The following is an 18,995-nucleotide window of genomic DNA, read 5'->3' as shown; positions in this document are numbered from 1 at the left end:
TCAGCGAGATGCGAACCAGCCAACCCCAATATAATGATAATAATAATAAATCAGCACCCATCAGAAACAGCACCGCATCAGGCCAGAGGTATACCGAAATGGTATTCGCTCTTTTGTGCACAATTTGTGATTAAACCGACGCATAGTGCCTAAAACTGTTTAGAGCCTCAAATTGAGAATAACAAAGCAATTTTTCAATTGAGCTGCCACAAATTTACACGCCGGCATGAGATATGGACACCCCGCCCATATCTCATTTCACAAACTAAATCTCCGGTTGAAAAGTAAAAGTCCCCTTGCCGGGGGAAATTGGCGAGGCCAAAGGGCAGTCGACCACCTGACCACCATCAGGGTAAAAAAAATCATATCTCTTCATAGAGGTCCATTGCCAGAGACCAGAAGTATCAGTTTTGGTGGCACGTGTGTATCATATATGACACCAAACAGGGCAGCACAAGTTCAGGGCGAAATCAATTTTCCCTAGCTGCTATTGTGCTAGTGAGTATGTGGATGTTTACTTAACAGATGCACTTGAAGAAAAATTCATAAATTAGAATACTATACCACTTTATTCGAAAGGTAGGTAGTTATTATCAACAAAAAATCTTCAAAGAAGATACCATAAACTATTGCTGTCCTTAAAAACATATACTCCCTAATAAACATAAATTAAAACATTATTTAGTGACCCTGACAACGATAACTACCCACTGATTAAACACAATTCATTGCAAATAGAGTGCTTTTGTTTAATTTTACACCCAATCAGATAAATTTCACATGCAATTATCAGACATCAGTTATTGTATACTTTATATTAAACCTCAAATGGGAAGCTACCTTGTTTAATCAGCATGTTGTGTGTTTTTAATGGAATCTAATATCATATTTATTAAAATGAGAGCCTCTTTTTTTGGCAAACCAGTCCAATTAGCGTTTTCACCTCGAAGCATCACGTCACAGGTGTTTTTCCTCGACCAAAAGATTAAAACTATTCCCGTAAATTGGAATCAAAGTATCCCCCCATAACCGATATTATATGGCTGGCTCTAATGATTTTATGCCGAGGTGCAAATTGCCGGCAATACCGGTAAAGAGTTAACACCTCCATTGATGGTGGTGGGAATTATTGGGCCATATGTTCGGTAAGTCATTAACACATTAGAGCGGATTCTCCGGCGCTAAAGAAATGCGCAAATCAGATTCCCCTTTCGCTTGTCGGCCTGTCGGCTGTCTGGCGTCATAGCCAAAGTCAAGATTGGCTAGACGAAGAGACTACGTCAGAGCTGGGCCGAATGGTAACCGGTTTTTCGTCTGATACCAGATACCACAAGGCAGGCACTCGACCCGATATCCATATCGGTAGCCAGTGAGGGATAACTGGGGTAATTCCCAGGCGCACCCGGCGTATGCGCAATTCGCAGGAAGACACGCGGCCAGTGCACAAAATTTCATTTGGCCAAGTTAACAGCCTGCAGAACAACCCCCCCTCGCTCTCACAGCCTCTTTCTTGGGGGGAACCGGTTAGCGGGCGCTGAGAAAGTGCATTAAGCCATCCGATCGAATAAAGGAAAAAAAAAACATGTTAATTGGCAGCCGATCAGAGTGTCTTGGAGCGCCTGCAATGGACATGGTAGCTGTTTTTCTGGTTACTGGTTCTTTTGTGGTCTTGCCATAAGCCAGACAATGCCCTGGCCAAATATTTGGCAATATCGCAGTGCCCGGGTGTAGGAAAGTGGCCCACCAATCCCGGGGGGATCGCAACTGAAGAGCAGGCCTTGATGATGATGGTTACATGAAAACTTGTTGGAGTGACAGTCACAAATCGATCGATTATGGGTAACACGGTAAGTTTTCGTTTTTATTCAATTATTTTTTGGGAGCAGGGAAAGCTGGTTTGTGAACTTTACATTGCATTATTCTTACCCAGCTTATATAATTGAGGTTTTTGAATATTCTACTATTTTGAAACTAACATACTTCCACAAGAGTCTAGAAATATGTTTTTTAATTTAACTAAAAACCATAAGAGAGTATGTTTAATAAACGACATATAATAAAAGTAAGTGCTTCAATATTTAAGAACACAACATCTCAGGGGAAAAACCTTCATTAGTGTTTAAGGAAACGTTAGAGCTCTTCCTTAATTTCCCAGAAAAGCAGACAGAAGGTAAACAAGTGTGGGAAGCCATAAACAAATCAGTTTGCCGGGACAATTAGCACGGCCCAGGAGGAGGATCCGTGCTGGCACTAGATCGTGTAACTTAAGGGCACTAAGTGATCAGATTGAAACACAAACGAAAGCCAGCCACCCCCCGACAAAAACCCCCTTGGATGCTGCGGCAGTCAAATAAAAATGTGCGAGATGTTTCCCAGTGTGCCCTGGGTGTGTGAGTATGGCGGTGTGGCGGTGTGTGTGTGTGTGTGGCAGTAAGAGTGTGTGTCGTGCGAGTGTCGTGCAACGTTTCGCGCGATGCTTAAAACTGGTGACCCACGTTGGGTCTGATTTAGTCGTTAACGCGCGGCCAACACGATCACATCGCAGATCCGACCAACTAACCATCACTTAGTTATAGTACTATATCATATATAGCATATAAGTGCGCGTCTTGTGGATCTACGTTGATTTAGATTTATGTTTTGATTTCGGCTGTCGGTTAATTACTTAGCCAGTGTTTCTCAGAGTGTGACTTGTTTCTTTATGCAAAAGAAGTTGCAATTATCCAGAGCCACAAGTTACCCAAGCGAGTGTTTCGCAAGCCTCAAAAAAAATCAAACACCAGAGTCGGTAAGTGAGTCAATTTCTGGCAATTTTTTGTGTTGTTTTTTTTTTTGGGCTAATTAGCCCGCAACGGAAGTGGCGACGCGCGACTTTTTTTTGCAAATTAGTAAGTCGGGCTTGAGTGCACAGATCGCTTTCAAGTGAGCTAACCTTTGTGGCCCCAATGGCCCATGCCCCATGCCCCATGCCCCGTGCGGCAAGCCTGCAACTACAATTAATTGCAGTTAAATTTAGACAACGACGCGCAACCAGCCTCTGACGCAAATTATTGATCTAGTGGCCAGAAATAGCAGAGATTTCAATTGGTATTATTATGCATTGCACATTTTGAGCTACAGCTACATGTCATAAGACTACAGACCTTTACAAGCACTCGCAAAGGGGTCAAGACCTTTAAGACCTCTCAAGCCCTCTAGAAACCTATCAGACTTCTTAGCAAATAACAATTTATTTGTCTTAGATATGGTATTTATCGAGTGAACTTCAAGTCTTTATAAAATACAATGCAGTGCCATAAATCCTTCATTTTTTGTTTATTCAGAAAGAAGCTACAGTGATAACATCACAAATCTTTGATAAAAATAATAAGAGAAACGCCAGTCCACATCACTCATACGCCGTGTTGACCAAGCTAAAGTATTGCCAAATAAAGATCAGCCTTCTCTGACACTTGCCAAGAGGATGTGAAAAATAATTGTTCGTAGCATAAAATAAACAATTTGCAGAACTATAATAAGACTTGTGTTAAGTTTGATTTTAATTACCAACAAACCACTTATTACCCTCTAAAAATGGCACTAATTTTCCCACAAAACTAGCTTGGCGTGGAAAATTCGACTAAAAACTGGCAATTAAAGTTGCCACTCGACTTGAAGCCAACAACTTGCCAACCTGTTTGGAATTCTTCGAGTGCCAAGAACTTTTCCACTCCAAAATTCACTGCCAGAGCCACCAACCAACAAAAAGTAGGAAAATTTCTGATTCGAAAATGAATCCAATAAGCGGAGCAAGGCCGACGGCTTTTATAAGCCAGCGACTTGGACGACTTAGAAGTGCCAACCAAACATTCGTGGCTGACAATTGAAATTTGTATGCCACCACTTGGTTAAAGACTAAGGCCAGTCGGCCTGCTCTAACCTGGCCGGGCCTGGCTCATTGAACTTGGCTAACTCTCGAGTCTAGACGCCAATAAAAAAAAAGTCAGAAAAAAACTAGCAACAAACATACCAGCGGATAAATAAAAACATGAAACAAAAAAATAAGCAAAGAAACGAAAACAAAAAGCTGAGAGAGTCGCGTGCCGCCTTCAATTGATATTCAGATCTCGTTCACGTGAAGAGAATGCGAGCGATGCGACTCATGGGGAATTCTCTGGCTCAAAACAAATATTTTCGAAAAATATTCGAATAAAGTATTTATTTATAGGCATCTGCTGGCAAATAGAAAGGAAAAGGCCCATCTAAATCATGAACATCCAAGTCAAAGCAAATTGCCAATTTGCAAATCGCCAGAGACACATATAATTTATTTATTGGCGAATCGGCAATCCAGTTAAAACCGCCTTCAACTTATTGGTAAAACAAACTTTGGGAGGTTTGTTTTGTTTTGAGTTGAGCATAGTTGAAATAAATTATGGAAATTATTTCTGCGAATTCTGCTTTTGCGTAGAGTCTGGCCTTTGTCTATTTTTGGTGGTGATTCAATGGACTTAAGCCGGAATTGGTCTATTAGAAAGCTCTTTCCTCAGATGAGCTCTCAATCAGTCTAAGGTGCGAGAATTTCCCATAAAATTATTAATTATGAAAAAGGTTACAATAGATAGTTTTTCCCATTACTCATACGCCCTGTATTGCGTTTCCCAAAAGACAATTCAGAGCTATGCGGTGGAGATCGGGTAATGACTTCCGCTTAACTAAGACTTTGTAAACCCGATGTACTTGAAATTATGCAGAGATCGAGTCTGAGTGGTTTTCGGCTTGATTACACTCCATATCATATTAGATCCGATCAGATCAAGTGCAGGAGACACGCTGAGAACCGGAAAAGTTTACCTCAATTTGCCAAAATTTCCATATCTCTCGAGCAGATGAGATTATCTTAACTGGAAGCCGTAAAGTCTCAAATTGGCCCCTGTCACACAGCTATACATATTTTCTAATTAAGCATGGTCTGAGATGAGCTACGACGACCAATAAAAGTATAAACTAAAAAAAGGAGGAGCGATTAGGGCGGACAACAAAGTCCGCTGACACTAAAATTGGCTTTTGTGATTTGTTTTGTTCTATTTTAGCACGTCTCATACGCCGCACGAACAGCCAGGTACTAGGTACTAGGTACTACTAGATAGTGGATCCGATTTTCGGGGGTATTAAGGGAGGAGGTACGAGTGGATGCAGTCGAATCGCCACTGAACTTGACATTGCCGAGGTCTGCTTTCAATTTAGAAATATGTCAGCGGCACAGACTATTTTCAGAGCGACGCGCAACGTGATGTGCACACGCACTTGTTGCGCCACAGATACAGATACTCAGATACGGATACAGAAGGCGGTAGTAGACACAAAAGTGAATAAACTCGTTGCACTTAATCTTAGATTTCTATGCTCCTACTAATTTAACAATTTGTACTAATCTCTCGTTGCAGTCATGAGTAAAAATGGACACAGCAATGCAGCCTTCGTGGGGGATCGGGCGGACAAGCTGGAGCTGGCCGAGAAGGGCCAGAAGAACAAGGCCATAGTGGCCAAGGATCCCGACTACAATCCCTATCATCACCGCAATGTAGAGCATCCTACAACGTAAGCTAACCTTACTCATTTTAAATAATAATTTGATCAATAAACCCTTAACATAATAGAAACTCGGAAACCCTGTTCCATTTGCTGAAAGGATCGCTGGGCACTGGCATCCTGGCCATGCCCAATGCCTTTCGCAACTCTGGCTATATCACAGGATCCATTGGAACCATAGTCATAGGATTCATTTGCACATATTGCATCCATCAGCTGGTCAAGGCGGAGTTTGAACTGTGTCGCCGGAAGAAGGTAAGCTCAACAGATTCCAGATGCATAGTCCTTTTTACTAAGAACTCCCTTTACAGATGCCCAGCATGAATTATCCTGCGGTGGCGGAGACAGCACTCGGTGAAGGACCAAAGTGTTTCCGTGTCCTGGCCCCGTACATTGGCACCGTCGTTAATACCTTCCTGCTGATCTACCAACTGGGCACCTGCTGTGTCTACGTGGTCTTCGTGGCCTCCAACATCAAGGCCATTGTGGATGCGGTCGGCGACACCAATATCGATGTGAGGCTCTGCATGATCATCATCCTGCTTCCGCTGATCCTGATCAACTGGGTGCGCAACCTCAAATACCTGGCTCCCTTCTCCACGCTGGCCAATGCCATTACCATGGTGTCCTTCGGCATTATCTGCTACTACATCTTCCGAGAGCCGCTGTCCACGGAGGGCAAGGATGCCTTTGGCAAGCCGGAGAACTTCCCGCTCTTCTTCGGCACCGTGCTCTTCGCCCTGGAAGCCATCGGTGTTATCCTGCCGTTGGAAAACGAGATGAAGACGCCGCAGAAGTTTGGCGGCAGCTGTGGAGTCCTCAACGTCTCCATGGTCCTTATTGTGTTCCTTTACGTGGGCATGGGTCTCTTTGGCTACCTCAACTATGGAGCCTCTGTTTTGGGATCCATTACTCTCAACATGCCAGAGCATGAAATGTAAGTATCTGAGGGATTACCAAGCACCATATCCTTAATCCTTTTTTTCCTTTTAGCCTGTCGATGTGCGTCAAGGGCATGTTGGCCTTCGCCATCTACATTACCCACGGCCTGGCTTGTTATGTGGCCATTGACATCACCTGGAACGACTATGTGGCCAAGCGGTTGGGTGCGCAGCGCAATGTCCTCTTCTGGGAGTATGCTGTGCGAACGATCCTCGTCCTGATCACCTGTAAGTTTGTCGGAAAAATTGAATAAAATGTTATAAATAATTAATTATTTTAATCAACAGTCCTCCTGGCTGTGGCCATTCCCAACCTGGAGCTGTTCATCTCCCTGTTTGGAGCTCTGTGCCTATCTGCCTTGGGCTTGGCATTCCCAGCCCTGATTCAAATCTGCACGCACTGGTACCAGACCAAAGGACTCAGCAAGGCTTGGCTGATATTGAGTAAGTGCCAACCAGAAGATATCCTTAAAATCACTTTTTAATTCATGACTTTTCTAGGCAACTTTGTTCTCATCATTGTGGGTATCTTGGGCCTGGTTATCGGCACATATACCTCCCTCAAGGAGATTGTGTTGACCTTTTCCGAGTAGTTTTGTGAATACGTAACGCCAGCGGGCATTCCAATTCCAAGCGAAAGTATTATGAGCAATCCGAGGGATATCGAAATCTGTAGCATTCGCATCGCAGCACAAATGACAAGACGGAGAGAGACACAGATCCAGATTCAATCCAAGATAGAGAGATACAGATGCAGATACTAGCTGTATAAACTTCTAATCTGAAACATGTTGTGTATTTGTATAGAATTTATCAGATTTGTGATATTTTTAAGCATCGTGCCCAAGAATCCGTACAACAATTGTGTGTTTACCATAAATGTATATCTTTATCTAGTGTATAACATCTTGATAAGTAGTTTATAGCCAAGTCACATCTTTATAAGCCTTATTTAAATTACGATAGCAGTGATTCACGACAATAAACATATTTTGCCATACTAACTGCCAGCAGGATTCTTCTCGATATAGTTTCTGAGGGCGCGGCACAGCCTCCTGGCGCCATCCACCAGCTTCTCCTTGGCATAAAAGGCTATCGACAGTCGGAAGAACTGCTTTCCAGATTCCCCATCCAACGAGAAGCGTGGACCGGCTATAAAGAAAATCTTTTCCTCCTGCATACTGTACTCCAAGAACTTTCTGGCATCGAGATGGTCGGGAATTCGCACCCAAATGAAGTACCCGCCAGTGGGACTGACTAGCTTGCAACTCTGGGGCAGCTCATCGCGCAGCACCTCTGTGGTGGCCAGCATCCTCTCCTTGTAGGCTTCATAAAATCGATCAATCTGTTTTTGGGCCAACTTCAGCTCAAAGAGGCTTCTCACGATGCCGGCGGTGTAATTATTGAAGCACCCACCGCTGTTGGCGAAGCCACTTCCATCTAGGATGGGTTTAATACGTGCCGGTACCTCCAGCCAACCCACTCGGACTCCGGGCCCCAGAATCTTGGAAAAACTGCCATTGGAGATGACGCTGCCAACGAAGTCAGGATCAGAACGATTATCGTATGCCAGGAGACGGGATAGAGTGGGTTTTTCGTCGTAATGCAGAATGGTGTAGACATCGTCACAGACCACCAGGAAATCATACTTGCGGGCCAGTTTCACAATTCCACGGCAAATATCTGAAAGAAATTTGAAACCACATTAGAAAAAGACATTGACTAGAAGGATAGCCCAACCTGGTGAGAATAGTATTCCCGTTGGATTATGATACGTTGGAATGGTATAGTATATTCCCCAGAACTCCTTTTTCTCTGACTTGAAACGCCTTTTCGAGACTTTCTCCTCCAGGTCCTTCAGATCCACACCATCGTCGTTCAACTTGACAGGGATAATGTTAAGACTAGTGAAGTGCTTCATACTATCCAGGGCTATCATGTAGGTGAACTCATCTACGAATATGAATCCCTGGAAGTCGATCAAGGTGGAGAGGACCAAATGCAGGCCCTGGGTAGCTCCAGTGGTTATAATCAAGTCCTCACTAGAAATTATTTAAAATAAATAAAATCAAACCATCTAAAAGATATATTACTTATTTTGGCTGAAGTAACCTACAAGATAACGAGATAAAGATGAAGTAGAATCTACTGAAACTCACCTGTTGACGGGGTTTTCATACATTTCACTGAAATATGTTGCAATCTCATGGCGCACCTCGTATGCTCCACTGGTGGGTCCATACTGGAAAATCAGCGATTGATTTTTAGTCTTTTCCCGTTGCTGCAAAAAATAAAGAAAATATTAGACACCAAGGTCAAATCAAAGAAGTGTATTGCGTAACCTTATCAAAATCTCACCAGGCAGTGATCTGTAGCTTTCCGGAAATTGTCGCAGTTGGACTCCAGAAGATCTGTTCCCGGAGCTCCCACACCCAGGTTGAGAATGTTTGGTTCGTAGACATTCCAGGGACCTCCATCGAACAGGTGTTTCAGCAACCGCTCCGTGTTGTTCTTCTCGGACATGATTTCCGTTGGGGTTTGGACATAGCACTAGCTTATCAGTGCAACAAGTGCTAGCTTTTATAGAAAAGCCATGGAAAAATAATAAACTTTTCAGAGAATTCCCATTACAGATGGATTCTTGGAGGTATATCCATGAAATTGCAAATAAATTATAGAATCTATATCTGTAGGGTTTATTCAAAATATTATTTTAAAAATAAAACTTGAAAACTAGTAAGTTTTAACGTTTAACACAGTTTCCTTTGAACAAATTTGAAGAAAAGTTTGTTTACCGATGTGTTTAAGCACCGGTTTTTAGTAAATTTTATATTGAAACCAGAATAAAGGGTATCATTAATTCGTTTTGGTTTTTAAAATTATTTCAGTGTTATTAAACACTTCAAAATCCGTCTTATCTTCGGATTCAACGTGAATGGCAAAACACTCACAGCGCAACGACAACAGCTGGTTGATAATTTGTTTTTGTGAAAACTCGGAAAATCTAGGCTCTCTGAAATGGATGCGGAAAAGCCATCAACAAGCGTTGCTTCTGCCGCAGCGCAGGATCAAAACGTACTTCTGGACTCCCCCCAACACGGACCCACTTTGTCGAGTGCTTCTAGTTTCGAGGCTTTGACTCGACACGATCCAAATCTCAGTCGCCTGGCCACAAAAATGTTTCAGAAAACGGAGGACTATATTACCCATGAACTGAACGCTCCTCTAGAAGATTACAAGCTGTTGGAGGAGATGAACAAGGCAACAATAGCCAAGTACAAGGACATGCGACAAATTGCTGAGAATCTAAACGTCTCCACGAGCGAACTGAGCCTCAAATTCCAGCAGTTAGCTCCACTAATGCAACAGATCGACGAGATATCCGACACGGTGGACAAACTGGAGGCAGCGGCCTACAAACTGGATGCCTATAGCATAGCTCTGGAAAATCGGGTCAAGTGCGTGCTTCAAAGGAAGTCCGGTGGCCAAGCTGCCCAGTAAACTTTAAGACTAGTTGCTTAAAAAGGCTTTATGGTACATTTATTTCACTAGATTATCGATTAACCAAGTAATAACTTAAATATAATCGCAATTATGTTAAGGAATATCAGGGGAACTGCAATATAAAAGATTTTTAATACATGATTCCTTCTAGAATGTAAATTTGTAAATGTGTACTTACTTTTGGCCACTGTGCGAATGGAGCGGATGAGATTCAATACCTGATCCTTGGCCGTGGGAGCCCCGAAATCTTGCTGTCCAGCTTGTCTTCCCCAGCCAACTATAAAAACACGCAAGATATAGTATCGTGGCACAGATCGGACAATTTTATGGTCACTTACACTTGGCCAGGAAGCGCTCCTCGTGCAAAATGCATACTGCATTAAGGCACAGAAGCGAGGCTTCGATCAGCGTCCACAGAGTAAACATTTTATTTCGCAAAAGATCCTATTTACAATAAAATAAACCGAAAAACCGGAGTAATTGTTGACGTCAGTGACGCGGAGAAATCAGCTGATTATTGCCATTCGCAGCGGCTGGCTAACAAGCAAGAAGAAGAGCAAGGCGCCAAGGCAAGATTTTGAAATTGGTTGAAACTCTATTTAAAGGTTTTACTTAAAATACAAATATTTATAAATGCCCGTAAGTAATAGCTATCCAAATACACAAAAAATTAAACATGTATTTTTATATCAACATTTAATTAGACCAGGGTAAAACACCCAAAGCGCTCGCAGACCAATCGTGTTCTGTAAAAATAAAACATTTAATTAGTTTATTTAACTCCTATTTTTATGATTGAAATCTTACCATTATCTAATTTCCAAATTCCATAGTCTGAGCTTTCAGTGCTAATAGGACTATCATTTTCTTCATTTTCACATTCGGCCACAAGATTTTTCAGATCATTGAGACTATAGTTCGGTAAACTCTTCACTTTCTTCGGCTTCACAGAATCCTGATCATGCAGTCGTGTATTGCAGAGACGGGTTAGGTCTTCAATTTGCTGCTCTCCAAGTGGGGGATCTGTAAGGGAAAGAAGTCTAAAGGAAAAATTACTATATGACGATCAATCCTGTGTGTAAAAACTTGTACTTACCCTTTTACAATGGCCCCAGAAAACTTGCTGAAAGGTCTGACACGCTGCCGGATGAAATCAATATCGAAGATCCAATTTCTCGCCTTTGTGGGATTGTCTCCAAAAACAAGGGTTACGGAGGAATCGACTCCTGAGTGAACCAGCAAACGTTTAAGGGTATTTGGTATCACGTTTGTGTTGAGGGAGGAGAAGTTCACAGGCTTCAAGTTGGGATTCTACAAAATATCACGTTGAGTAAATAATATTATGGAATATCTTTGTTTACCAACCAAATCAAGTTCTTCTTTGTACATGCGTTTCATTCGGGAGAGCATTCCAAACGTTTCAATCATTTTCATGGCCCAATAGCCCGCTCCCTGACGCTTTTCATCAGTCTCATTTGGGTTTTCGGTCATCTGCACTAAAACTGTAAAGAATTTTTCGATAAACCCTTGCAAAGCCAGTAGTCTAAAGAGCTCCTGAGTAGCTGCCACGATTTCGTCCTCGTTGTCCTGTATGTTCAAGCCAACGGTAAGGAAGTATTTCATTTTAAGGAGACAGTTCAGATAGATGTCCAGCAGATCCTTCATGGCGTGCGAATTCTTTTTGATCAGCACGTTAAGATCACCTACCACGGCGGTCAGAATTTCCTTTGGTGTCTTTACTTTTTTGCTGGAAGCGTAAACCCGAATCTTGTTGAATTCTGCGCTAGCCTTCAGTTTGCTGATGTCCTTGAGCTTTTGTGCACCTTGGACCTGGCACTCCAAGGATAAGTCGTAGATTTCCAGCAGACGTGTAACCTCATTTTCAAATTTTAACTTGTCCTTCCTTTGCAGTTTTCCCGAAACTAAATTGACCAGAGACTCCTTGTGAGGCAGCCAATAATATGTACGTAACCATTCTAGGCAGTGTTTTGAGGTGTTTCTCAAGACTGTGGCCGGTGGAAGCTCCTGTCCATGGGAGCACAAATGACGCAAATCCACAATGAAAGACTGCAGACCCAATTCCTTAGCCGTCTCGTACATGCTGGCCATGTTGTGGCCCTGGATGATGGATGACATAAAGTTGTAGAACCTCGTGAAGGCATTGGCGTAGGTGGTCTGAATCCTAGAGCTGCCCAGCTTGTCCTCCAGTTCCGCCTGGACCAGCACGGAAGTGGCCAAAACGGCAGCAGGACAGAGGCTACCTCTACGCAGGCTCCATATGCGGATTTGGCTCAAGGCCTGGCGGCGATTTGCGGGCGTAGATCCTTTGGCAAACAACCAGTCGTAAGTCGCATTGAATTCCTGCCTATTAAAACAAATATTTAAGAAATTGTAGTCATAACAAAATGAAATATACGCACGTGTCGCGCCAAGGGGTAACCACGATCCTTTGTTTTGCTGCCACAAGCGGAGCGGAGGGGGCAGGTTTCTTTTCTGAGGGTTTTTCTATTCCTAAGGGCTTCTTTTGCCCGGCAGGCTTTGGTTTTTTAGCAACAACCATGGCTGAATTCTTTTAATCCAAATTTAAACGCATAGAGCGCAACTAGTGTCGTCGGTAACAATTGAGTTCTCAACCAGTGTTGGATAAGCTTCAAGCACATAATTTTCCCATACTCTTTTTGGAGAGTTTTTAAAAACAAAACTTCGATCCTTAAGATATATTTTTAGGCAATAATAAAAATAAAATTACTTACTATCAAAATTTATATAAAATATATTTGTATATATAATATATAGTAGTATTTTCTAAGTTATAGGAACTACTTCACCCCCTAACATGGTCCATCTCTGACATAGTTCCATCTCAAAAACAACAAATAACAATTGGAGCCAAAAATAAGAATTTCTCCTAACTCTATATTCTTGGACCCTACCCCCAAAACCCACCGTCATTTTCATATAAAGGTAGACATATTCTCCGACGCAGAGCCTAAAGTTACCCGCCGCTGAAGAGTCCTTCATACCGCTGAAGAATCCTTCATACCGCCTAAGCCACATGCATTTCAGCTACCATCCTAGCAACACCAACACCAATAATAACGTGGTAGACCTAAATCCAGAAATCGAATTTGATGGGCCGCCAGCGGCGCGAAAAATGATAATCGGTTCTTTCTCGATGTTCGTAATATTCTCGTATCTGCAGCTACTATACATCCTGGTGTCCATCTACCTAGCGTTGCACGCTCATCATTAGACCTCCATGGAACATCCTTACCCAGGATAATGTATCACTTTGTGTCCGAACAGATGCCGGAGCTTCGGCTATCGGCGGATGCTCTAGTCACCAGCCATGTGACACAGTACCTGAAGAGTTTCCAGCTGGAGGCGGTTAAATATCTCTATGAACGCCTGAGTAAGCGGGAATTCTGTATACTAAATGATGAAAGTGGTCTGGGGAAGCAGGCTACAGTGGCGGCGCTCCTTAGTGCACTGGCTCCAGAGAAGAAAGTCTTGCTAGTGCTTCAGAACGATGACCACCTTCTTGCCGGCTGGCGATTTCATCTGGACACACTAACCGACCTAGCGGTTTACATCATCCAAGATGTCCAAGGTAGGGTGGCCTTAATTTGAGAGCTAACTAGTTGGTCACTTACATTACGCCTTTTTCAGACACCACGGAGACACCGCACAGCGTATATCTTGCCAAGTGGAGCCAGCTGCGTAGCATCGGAGATCTTAGCCGACTGAAGTTCGACTACATTTTCGTGGACAATCGCGGTCACTCATTAAACAACAGCTTCTGCACCTCCATGCTGCTAAAGCATTATGAGGGCCGGGTAAACATGGTTATCTCCAGTGTTGACATTACGGTAAAGCAATCGAACCTGAGTCACGTTAATAAGTTTAATTCACTTAGCTCATTCCCCGCAGTCGGATGTCAAGTTGCTGTTTAATATTTTGCGCTTGGGCGGACGTCTGGAGCATCAGTATCGGAACTTCCAGAGCTTCAATCGAAAGTTCCATCTTCCAGACCCGAAAGAGGTGTTTGAAAAGTGCGTTGATCTCGAGGAATACTACAAGCAGCGGGGATTCCTCAGCGACTATATAAAGTAGGTGACCCAGTACCCTCTCATATCTTATCTTTTAATGGAGTAGTCGGCCACATAGATAACTTCTTTTTTATATTTAGGGACTTTCGGCTTCGCCGTTTTCGCCATCAGTTCGATACGACCCTGCCACTCGTCACAGTCGAGCAATACAAGAACAATCTCAACCTGTGGCTGGCATCGCAAAATAGCCAGAGCACGCTTAGCGGCTCCTCAGATGTCTGTTCCACGATCGCATCTGTGGAAAACAACCTCCATCGGGCAAACGAAGATTCTGACAAGCTGTCCGAGCACAGTGATGAGATCGTGGCCATGTCGCCGCTTAGATTCGAATCATCCGACTCTGAGGTTGAGCCCATCATTTTGGAGCCGTCACCTGAAGCCCAAAAAGTCCTTGTGGTCTCCAGCGACGATTGTGAAATTGTAATTCCCACAAAGCTCTCTCCAAGCGTAACTAATTCTCCGAGACTAACACCAAGAAGGAAGAAGAGAATGCCGCAAAAGAAAACATTGCAAATCCCGGACTCGTCGTCATCGGAGGACGAGAAGGATGAAAGTGAAGAGAAGGTGGATAATAATCCCAAGCCCATAACCCCTCCAAAAAAAGTTGCTACTCCGAAAAAAGCAATGAAGCTTAACATCCGACTCAAGAGGATGGAAGTAACAGTAACTCCTCCAAATACTGAGACTGCTCCCCCACTCGCCACCCCGAAAACCGAGCCATCGGTTGGAAGAGTTAGGCGTAAAAGGAGTAAACAGGGTACTACTAGTCCAGGTGATCGTCCTGCCACTCGCGGCATGCAGCGTTTAACGAGGTCCGCCGAATCCAAGCTCAACAGCAAATACGTGAAACACCACAGGCTGGAGGATACAAAGCGACACACTCCCAGGCGGATCAAGGTTGAAGCAACTCAAACGCCCACTACAAGCAAGCCCAGAGTGAAGCGAGAGGAGAAGGAAAAGCCAACTAAAGAGCCGAGTATAGAAAGTGCACAAAAATCGGAGGCCCCAACGACAGTAGATACTCCTAAAAGGAAAAGAGGGCGCCAAAGGAAGTGCGAAGAGGAACCTCAGCCAACAAAAGCATCCAACAGTAAACCAGAAACCAATCATGTAACACCTACTCCTCAAATTTTAAGCGGCAGTTCATTGTCTTCAGAGTATCTGCAATGTGCTCAGCGCTTCCCTGACAACCTAGACATGTTAGAAGCTCCCACTTTTCGAGTACCTTTAACACCTCAGCAGACCCCAATGATTTTAAGACTCCCTTCGGCTAACCTGCTGAGCGATTCAGAAGTAATTGATGTTTCGCAAGGAAATCAACCAGCGGAGACTGTGGTCATATCCAGTTCTCTGGATGAGAGTTCGCAAAACTGCCCTTCGGAGAGCCGGCGCACAAAGGCTTTAAAGCGTAAAAGAAAACCGGAGCCATCGCCGCCAACGTCAAGTTTTTCTGTAGGCTTACCGCCTCCGAAGAGGAAATCGAACAAGTCCCCGGATATATTCAGCATTACGTCGGATTTGTCGCAGATTCCCTTGGCTCAACCGCCCCCCGCATCAACTCCCTTCGAAGGCTTCAAGATCTTTGGCTCTGAGGTGAAACAGTTTCAACAGCAACACGCTACCACGGGTGCAGCTCTTTCGAAAAAGAAGAGAGAACGGTCCTGCCTGGATATCCTCGAGCAAATGTTTGAACCTCGCCAGCGAACGCAGCAGGAGCCATCGAATCCCAAAGTCTTGCCCACCTTGCCGCAGACACAGAAGCAGAGCAATGCACCCACCATAACCCAGAGAAGACAAACAATGGTGGAGGAGGACTTCTTCGAGATCACCAACAATGGAGAGTTCGGCAGTCGCATGAGATTGAACTCTTCTGGCGACGTGTCACCCGTTCAGACGGAGCAACCGAGTGCCAAGCCAACCCAGGCCAACAAAATTACAAAATACCTGATCGGTTCAGGAATTACGCAGGAGAGAACCCAACCGAATCGTAGTACTTCCTCTGCATCGCAGGCTGTGCGCAAGTCCCCCAAATCCCCAAAACAAGGCGGGAAAATGGCTCAGGCAACCAAGCTGACCCGGTGGTTTGGAACGGTTTTCGGAGGGTCTTCGCAGACCAGCTCCGTGGAGTCAGTCAGTGCTCCCAGTACGCCGGTAGCTCCATCCACTAGTGAAGCGGCTTGCCGAGCGCGATCGTCAAGAAGTGGAGGACCATCTGGACCCACCAGAAGAAAGCGGCTAGATCTTTTCAAATGACATGGAATGTTTTAAACGGATACTTAAAAAGTTGTCCCAATATATAATAAGTTTTTACGAACTGAATCCTTAAGTTTATGATCCGGATTTTAGGATGTATTGTTCTCTAAAATTCGGATCATAACTTTGGGATACACATTTAATCAAAAGCCAAGCAAAAGTTAACAGCAACTTGGAAAAAGACTTCTTTTCAGTAGGTTGTAACATAAACATGGTAGCATGTTAACTAAAAATCGAAAAGCCAAACAGCTATTAACTAGCCAATTTAGTTAAATTTCAATTATTTGTGCACGCTTTAAAGACTACACCATGCAATATTGAAGACAGCAATTGGAAACCTTAATTTCTTGGAATTTTAAAACTAAAGTAGATTGATTCGACAGAAGAAATGTCGATTTTTAATTTAATATTCTTTATCCAAACGATAATAATTGAGTTTATAATTTTGAAGATGTATTATATTATTTTAGCACATATTCGAATGGCTGAAGACAAAATATTTAAATGTTTTTATTGGATCATCTTAAAGATTTTATCTTAAAAAAATAAATGGAAAGTGTAGACTCTCAAAAGTTTAATTTTTTTTATTCATTTGAAAAGCAGACAGGATCCTCTCTGGAACTCTTCCTAACTATGCTGTTTACTGAATATGTGGGTTAGATTATACATCACTGCCTGGCGCTGGAACTCCAATTCCCTTCGGCACATGCTTCCCAATAGCGGAGGACACTGGTACTGGATTTTCTCCTGGGCAAAGGTGTCCCCATTGGAGTCCCTGAAGGTGAATTCGCTGATAGATCGCACTAATTATAAGAGAGCAAAAGTTAGTCCGGAAAAGTTTACTCCGTTTCCTCTACAAAAACTTACAGCAGTAGAATCCGCTGAAGAAACATGTTTCGTGGGTGGACTGAATGCCGTATCCCTTTGGAGTAACTCCTGGTAACGTCTTGGTGACCACGTAGTTAGCAATGGCCGTGTTCAGCCAATGTGGCCAGTGGGAGAGCCTCTCCGTGTACTCCACTGTATATCGCCAGTCGTGGGCGTGTCCATGATCTGCCAGAATCTTAAAATCAATTCTAAAAAATGGATAAAATGGTTAAATAATGTATTTATCTTTGTAAAGATATACAGAACTCACATTGTGGGATTTAGAAGCCGCATCTTATTAAAATCGGCCACATACTCCCAGACCTTTTCCGGTTGCGCCCGGTCGATAATACCCTGGATCTGGTACTTCTGATAGCCGCTAGAGAATACAAAAACATAGAGCAGCAGGGCGGCGCTGAGGATTACGGAGGCCCGCTTTATATTCCAACGTTGAGCACTCCGCATGACTTCCGCACTGAATGGGTTTTCGACTTCGACTGACTATCGTTTGTTTATACATATACAGATGTGGGCTTATTCGAATTTCAAATAAACATGTGCCGGAAAATTCTCCAGTAGATACGAAAAATCAGCATCTTAAGGGGGTATCCTGCTCTATAATATAGATTCTGAAAAAATTCAGTTTGGATTTTTCGCCACCAGTTTACTGCCAAAATATCTTTGAATACAAAATCCATTTTAAACTTAAGAGCTTAACATGAAATATTTTTTAAAAAATATATATTTATTTTTTTAGATTAGAATACCCCCATAATGAAGAAAGAGCGAAGAGAAGCTACATGGCTAAAATATAAAAAGAGAAAAGATAAACAAAGAATTGTTTGAAAGCAGTGGCGTACGGGACTCAGTGGGGCTTCTATCCTGGTCATCCGATTCTTAAGTAGAGTAACTTTAAAGGATTTGTCTCTATCAGTCTCTAGAATCTAGAGTCTAGATTCTCTATCAATCTACATCAAAATCTAGAAACAAAATATATTTAATTTTTTTTGCTACATTTTCCACGGGGTCCCCCCAAGGGGTCCCCTTCAAAATGCAGGAAAGACCAATATCGCCCCCAGCGATGGCTATATCTTTGCCAATTTCCACCCGATTCTATAGCAGAATACCTTAAATGATTCATAGATAAATTCTCTATCAATCTGCATTTAAATCTGGAAACAAAATATTTTTTAGATTTTTCTTCAAATTTTCTAGGGGGTCCCCTTGAAAATGCAGGGAAGACAAATACCGCCCCCAGCGATGGCAATATCTTGGTCATTATCCACCCGATTCTTGAGCGGAATACCTTAATCGATTTGTAGATAGATTCTCTATCAATCTTCTTAAAAATCTGGAAACAAAATATTTTTTAGATTTTTCTTCAAATTTTCTAGGGGGTCCCCTTGAAAATGCAGGGAAGGCCAATATTGCCCCCAGCGATGGCTATATCTTGGTCATTATCCACCCGATTCTTGAGCGGAATACCTTAATCGATTTGTAGATAGATTCTCTATCAATCTTCTTAAAAATCTGGAAACAAAATATTTTTTAGATTTTTCTTCAAATTTTCTAGGGGGTCCCCTTGAAAATGCAGGGAAGGCCAATATTGCCCCCAGCGATGGCTATATCTTGGTCATTATCCACCCGATTCTTGAGCGGAATACCTTAATCGATTTGTAGATAGATTCTCTATCAATCTTCTTAAAAATCTGGAAACAAAATATTTTTTAGATTTTTCTTCAAATTTTCT

General features: G+C 42.9%; 8 protein-coding genes across 9 annotated transcripts; 4 read left to right on the top strand and 4 right to left on the bottom strand.

The window, feature by feature from the left end:
• The first annotated feature begins 2,492 nt into the window (after positions 1–2,492).
• Positions 2,493–7,516, top strand: LOC6493494 (proton-coupled amino acid transporter-like protein CG1139). The gene is made up of 7 exons (XM_001957825.4): positions 2,493–2,788; positions 5,427–5,580; positions 5,640–5,826; positions 5,883–6,508; positions 6,565–6,740; positions 6,801–6,956; positions 7,014–7,516. The coding sequence occupies exons 2-7, from the start codon at positions 5,429–5,431 to the stop codon at positions 7,103–7,105; spliced, it is 1,389 nt and encodes a 462-aa protein (XP_001957861.1). The 5' UTR covers positions 2,493–2,788; positions 5,427–5,428; the 3' UTR covers positions 7,106–7,516.
• Positions 7,375–9,149, bottom strand: LOC6506449 (uncharacterized protein YER152C). Of its 2 annotated transcripts, none has more exons than XM_001957826.4 (4): positions 8,871–9,149; positions 8,672–8,793; positions 8,253–8,554; positions 7,375–8,195 (listed from the first exon to the last, which is right to left on the bottom strand). In XM_001957826.4, exons 1-4 carry the CDS (start codon positions 9,033–9,035, stop codon positions 7,513–7,515), a joined length of 1,272 nt encoding a protein of 423 aa, XP_001957862.1. In that variant the 5' UTR covers positions 9,036–9,149; the 3' UTR covers positions 7,375–7,512. The 2 variants fall into 2 exon arrangements, with proteins under 2 accessions (XP_001957862.1, XP_032309998.1); XM_032454107.2 differs by having other exon boundaries at positions 8,855–8,979.
• Positions 9,150–9,530: 381 nt separating this feature from the next.
• Positions 9,531–10,175, top strand: LOC6493495 (biogenesis of lysosome-related organelles complex 1 subunit 2). The gene has a single exon (XM_001957827.4). It carries the CDS (start codon positions 9,531–9,533, stop codon positions 10,011–10,013), a length of 483 nt encoding a protein of 160 aa, XP_001957863.1. The 3' UTR covers positions 10,014–10,175.
• Positions 10,031–10,550, bottom strand: LOC6506448 (immediate early response 3-interacting protein 1). The gene is made up of 3 exons (XM_001957828.4): positions 10,355–10,550; positions 10,195–10,293; positions 10,031–10,128 (listed from the first exon to the last, which is right to left on the bottom strand). The coding sequence occupies exons 1-3, from the start codon at positions 10,440–10,442 to the stop codon at positions 10,073–10,075; spliced, it is 243 nt and encodes an 80-aa protein (XP_001957864.1). The 5' UTR covers positions 10,443–10,550; the 3' UTR covers positions 10,031–10,072.
• A 145-nt stretch (positions 10,551–10,695) lies between these two features.
• On the bottom strand, positions 10,696–12,680 carry LOC6506446. The gene is made up of 5 exons (XM_001957829.4): positions 12,437–12,680; positions 11,382–12,381; positions 11,113–11,327; positions 10,824–11,056; positions 10,696–10,762 (listed from the first exon to the last, which is right to left on the bottom strand). Exons 1-5 carry the CDS (start codon positions 12,574–12,576, stop codon positions 10,713–10,715), a joined length of 1,638 nt encoding a protein of 545 aa, XP_001957865.1. The 5' UTR covers positions 12,577–12,680; the 3' UTR covers positions 10,696–10,712.
• A 295-nt stretch (positions 12,681–12,975) lies between these two features.
• Positions 12,976–13,365, top strand: LOC116655786. Its single transcript, XM_032454108.2, has one exon. It carries the CDS (start codon positions 13,072–13,074, stop codon positions 13,267–13,269), a length of 198 nt encoding a protein of 65 aa, XP_032309999.1. The 5' UTR covers positions 12,976–13,071; the 3' UTR covers positions 13,270–13,365.
• Positions 13,299–16,950, top strand: LOC6493496 (protein suppressor of underreplication). Its single transcript, XM_032454105.2, has 4 exons — positions 13,299–13,626; positions 13,686–13,885; positions 13,947–14,125; positions 14,206–16,950. The coding sequence occupies exons 1-4, from the start codon at positions 13,299–13,301 to the stop codon at positions 16,376–16,378; spliced, it is 2,880 nt and encodes a 959-aa protein (XP_032309996.1). The 3' UTR covers positions 16,379–16,950.
• Positions 16,938–17,771, bottom strand: LOC6506445. Its single transcript, XM_001957831.4, has 3 exons — positions 17,517–17,771; positions 17,246–17,454; positions 16,938–17,181 (listed from the first exon to the last, which is right to left on the bottom strand). Exons 1-3 carry the CDS (start codon positions 17,708–17,710, stop codon positions 17,006–17,008), a joined length of 579 nt encoding a protein of 192 aa, XP_001957867.1. The 5' UTR covers positions 17,711–17,771; the 3' UTR covers positions 16,938–17,005.
• Between the last annotated feature and the right edge of the window lie 1,224 nt (positions 17,772–18,995).

The sequence above is a fragment of the Drosophila ananassae genome, chromosome 2R (assembly GCF_017639315.1).
Source record: "Drosophila ananassae strain 14024-0371.13 chromosome 2R, ASM1763931v2, whole genome shotgun sequence".
Lineage (NCBI taxonomy): Eukaryota > Metazoa > Arthropoda > Insecta > Diptera > Drosophilidae > Drosophila > Drosophila ananassae.
Note: the sequence above shows the minus strand (reverse complement) of the source record. Positions and strands in the feature narration are given on the sequence as shown.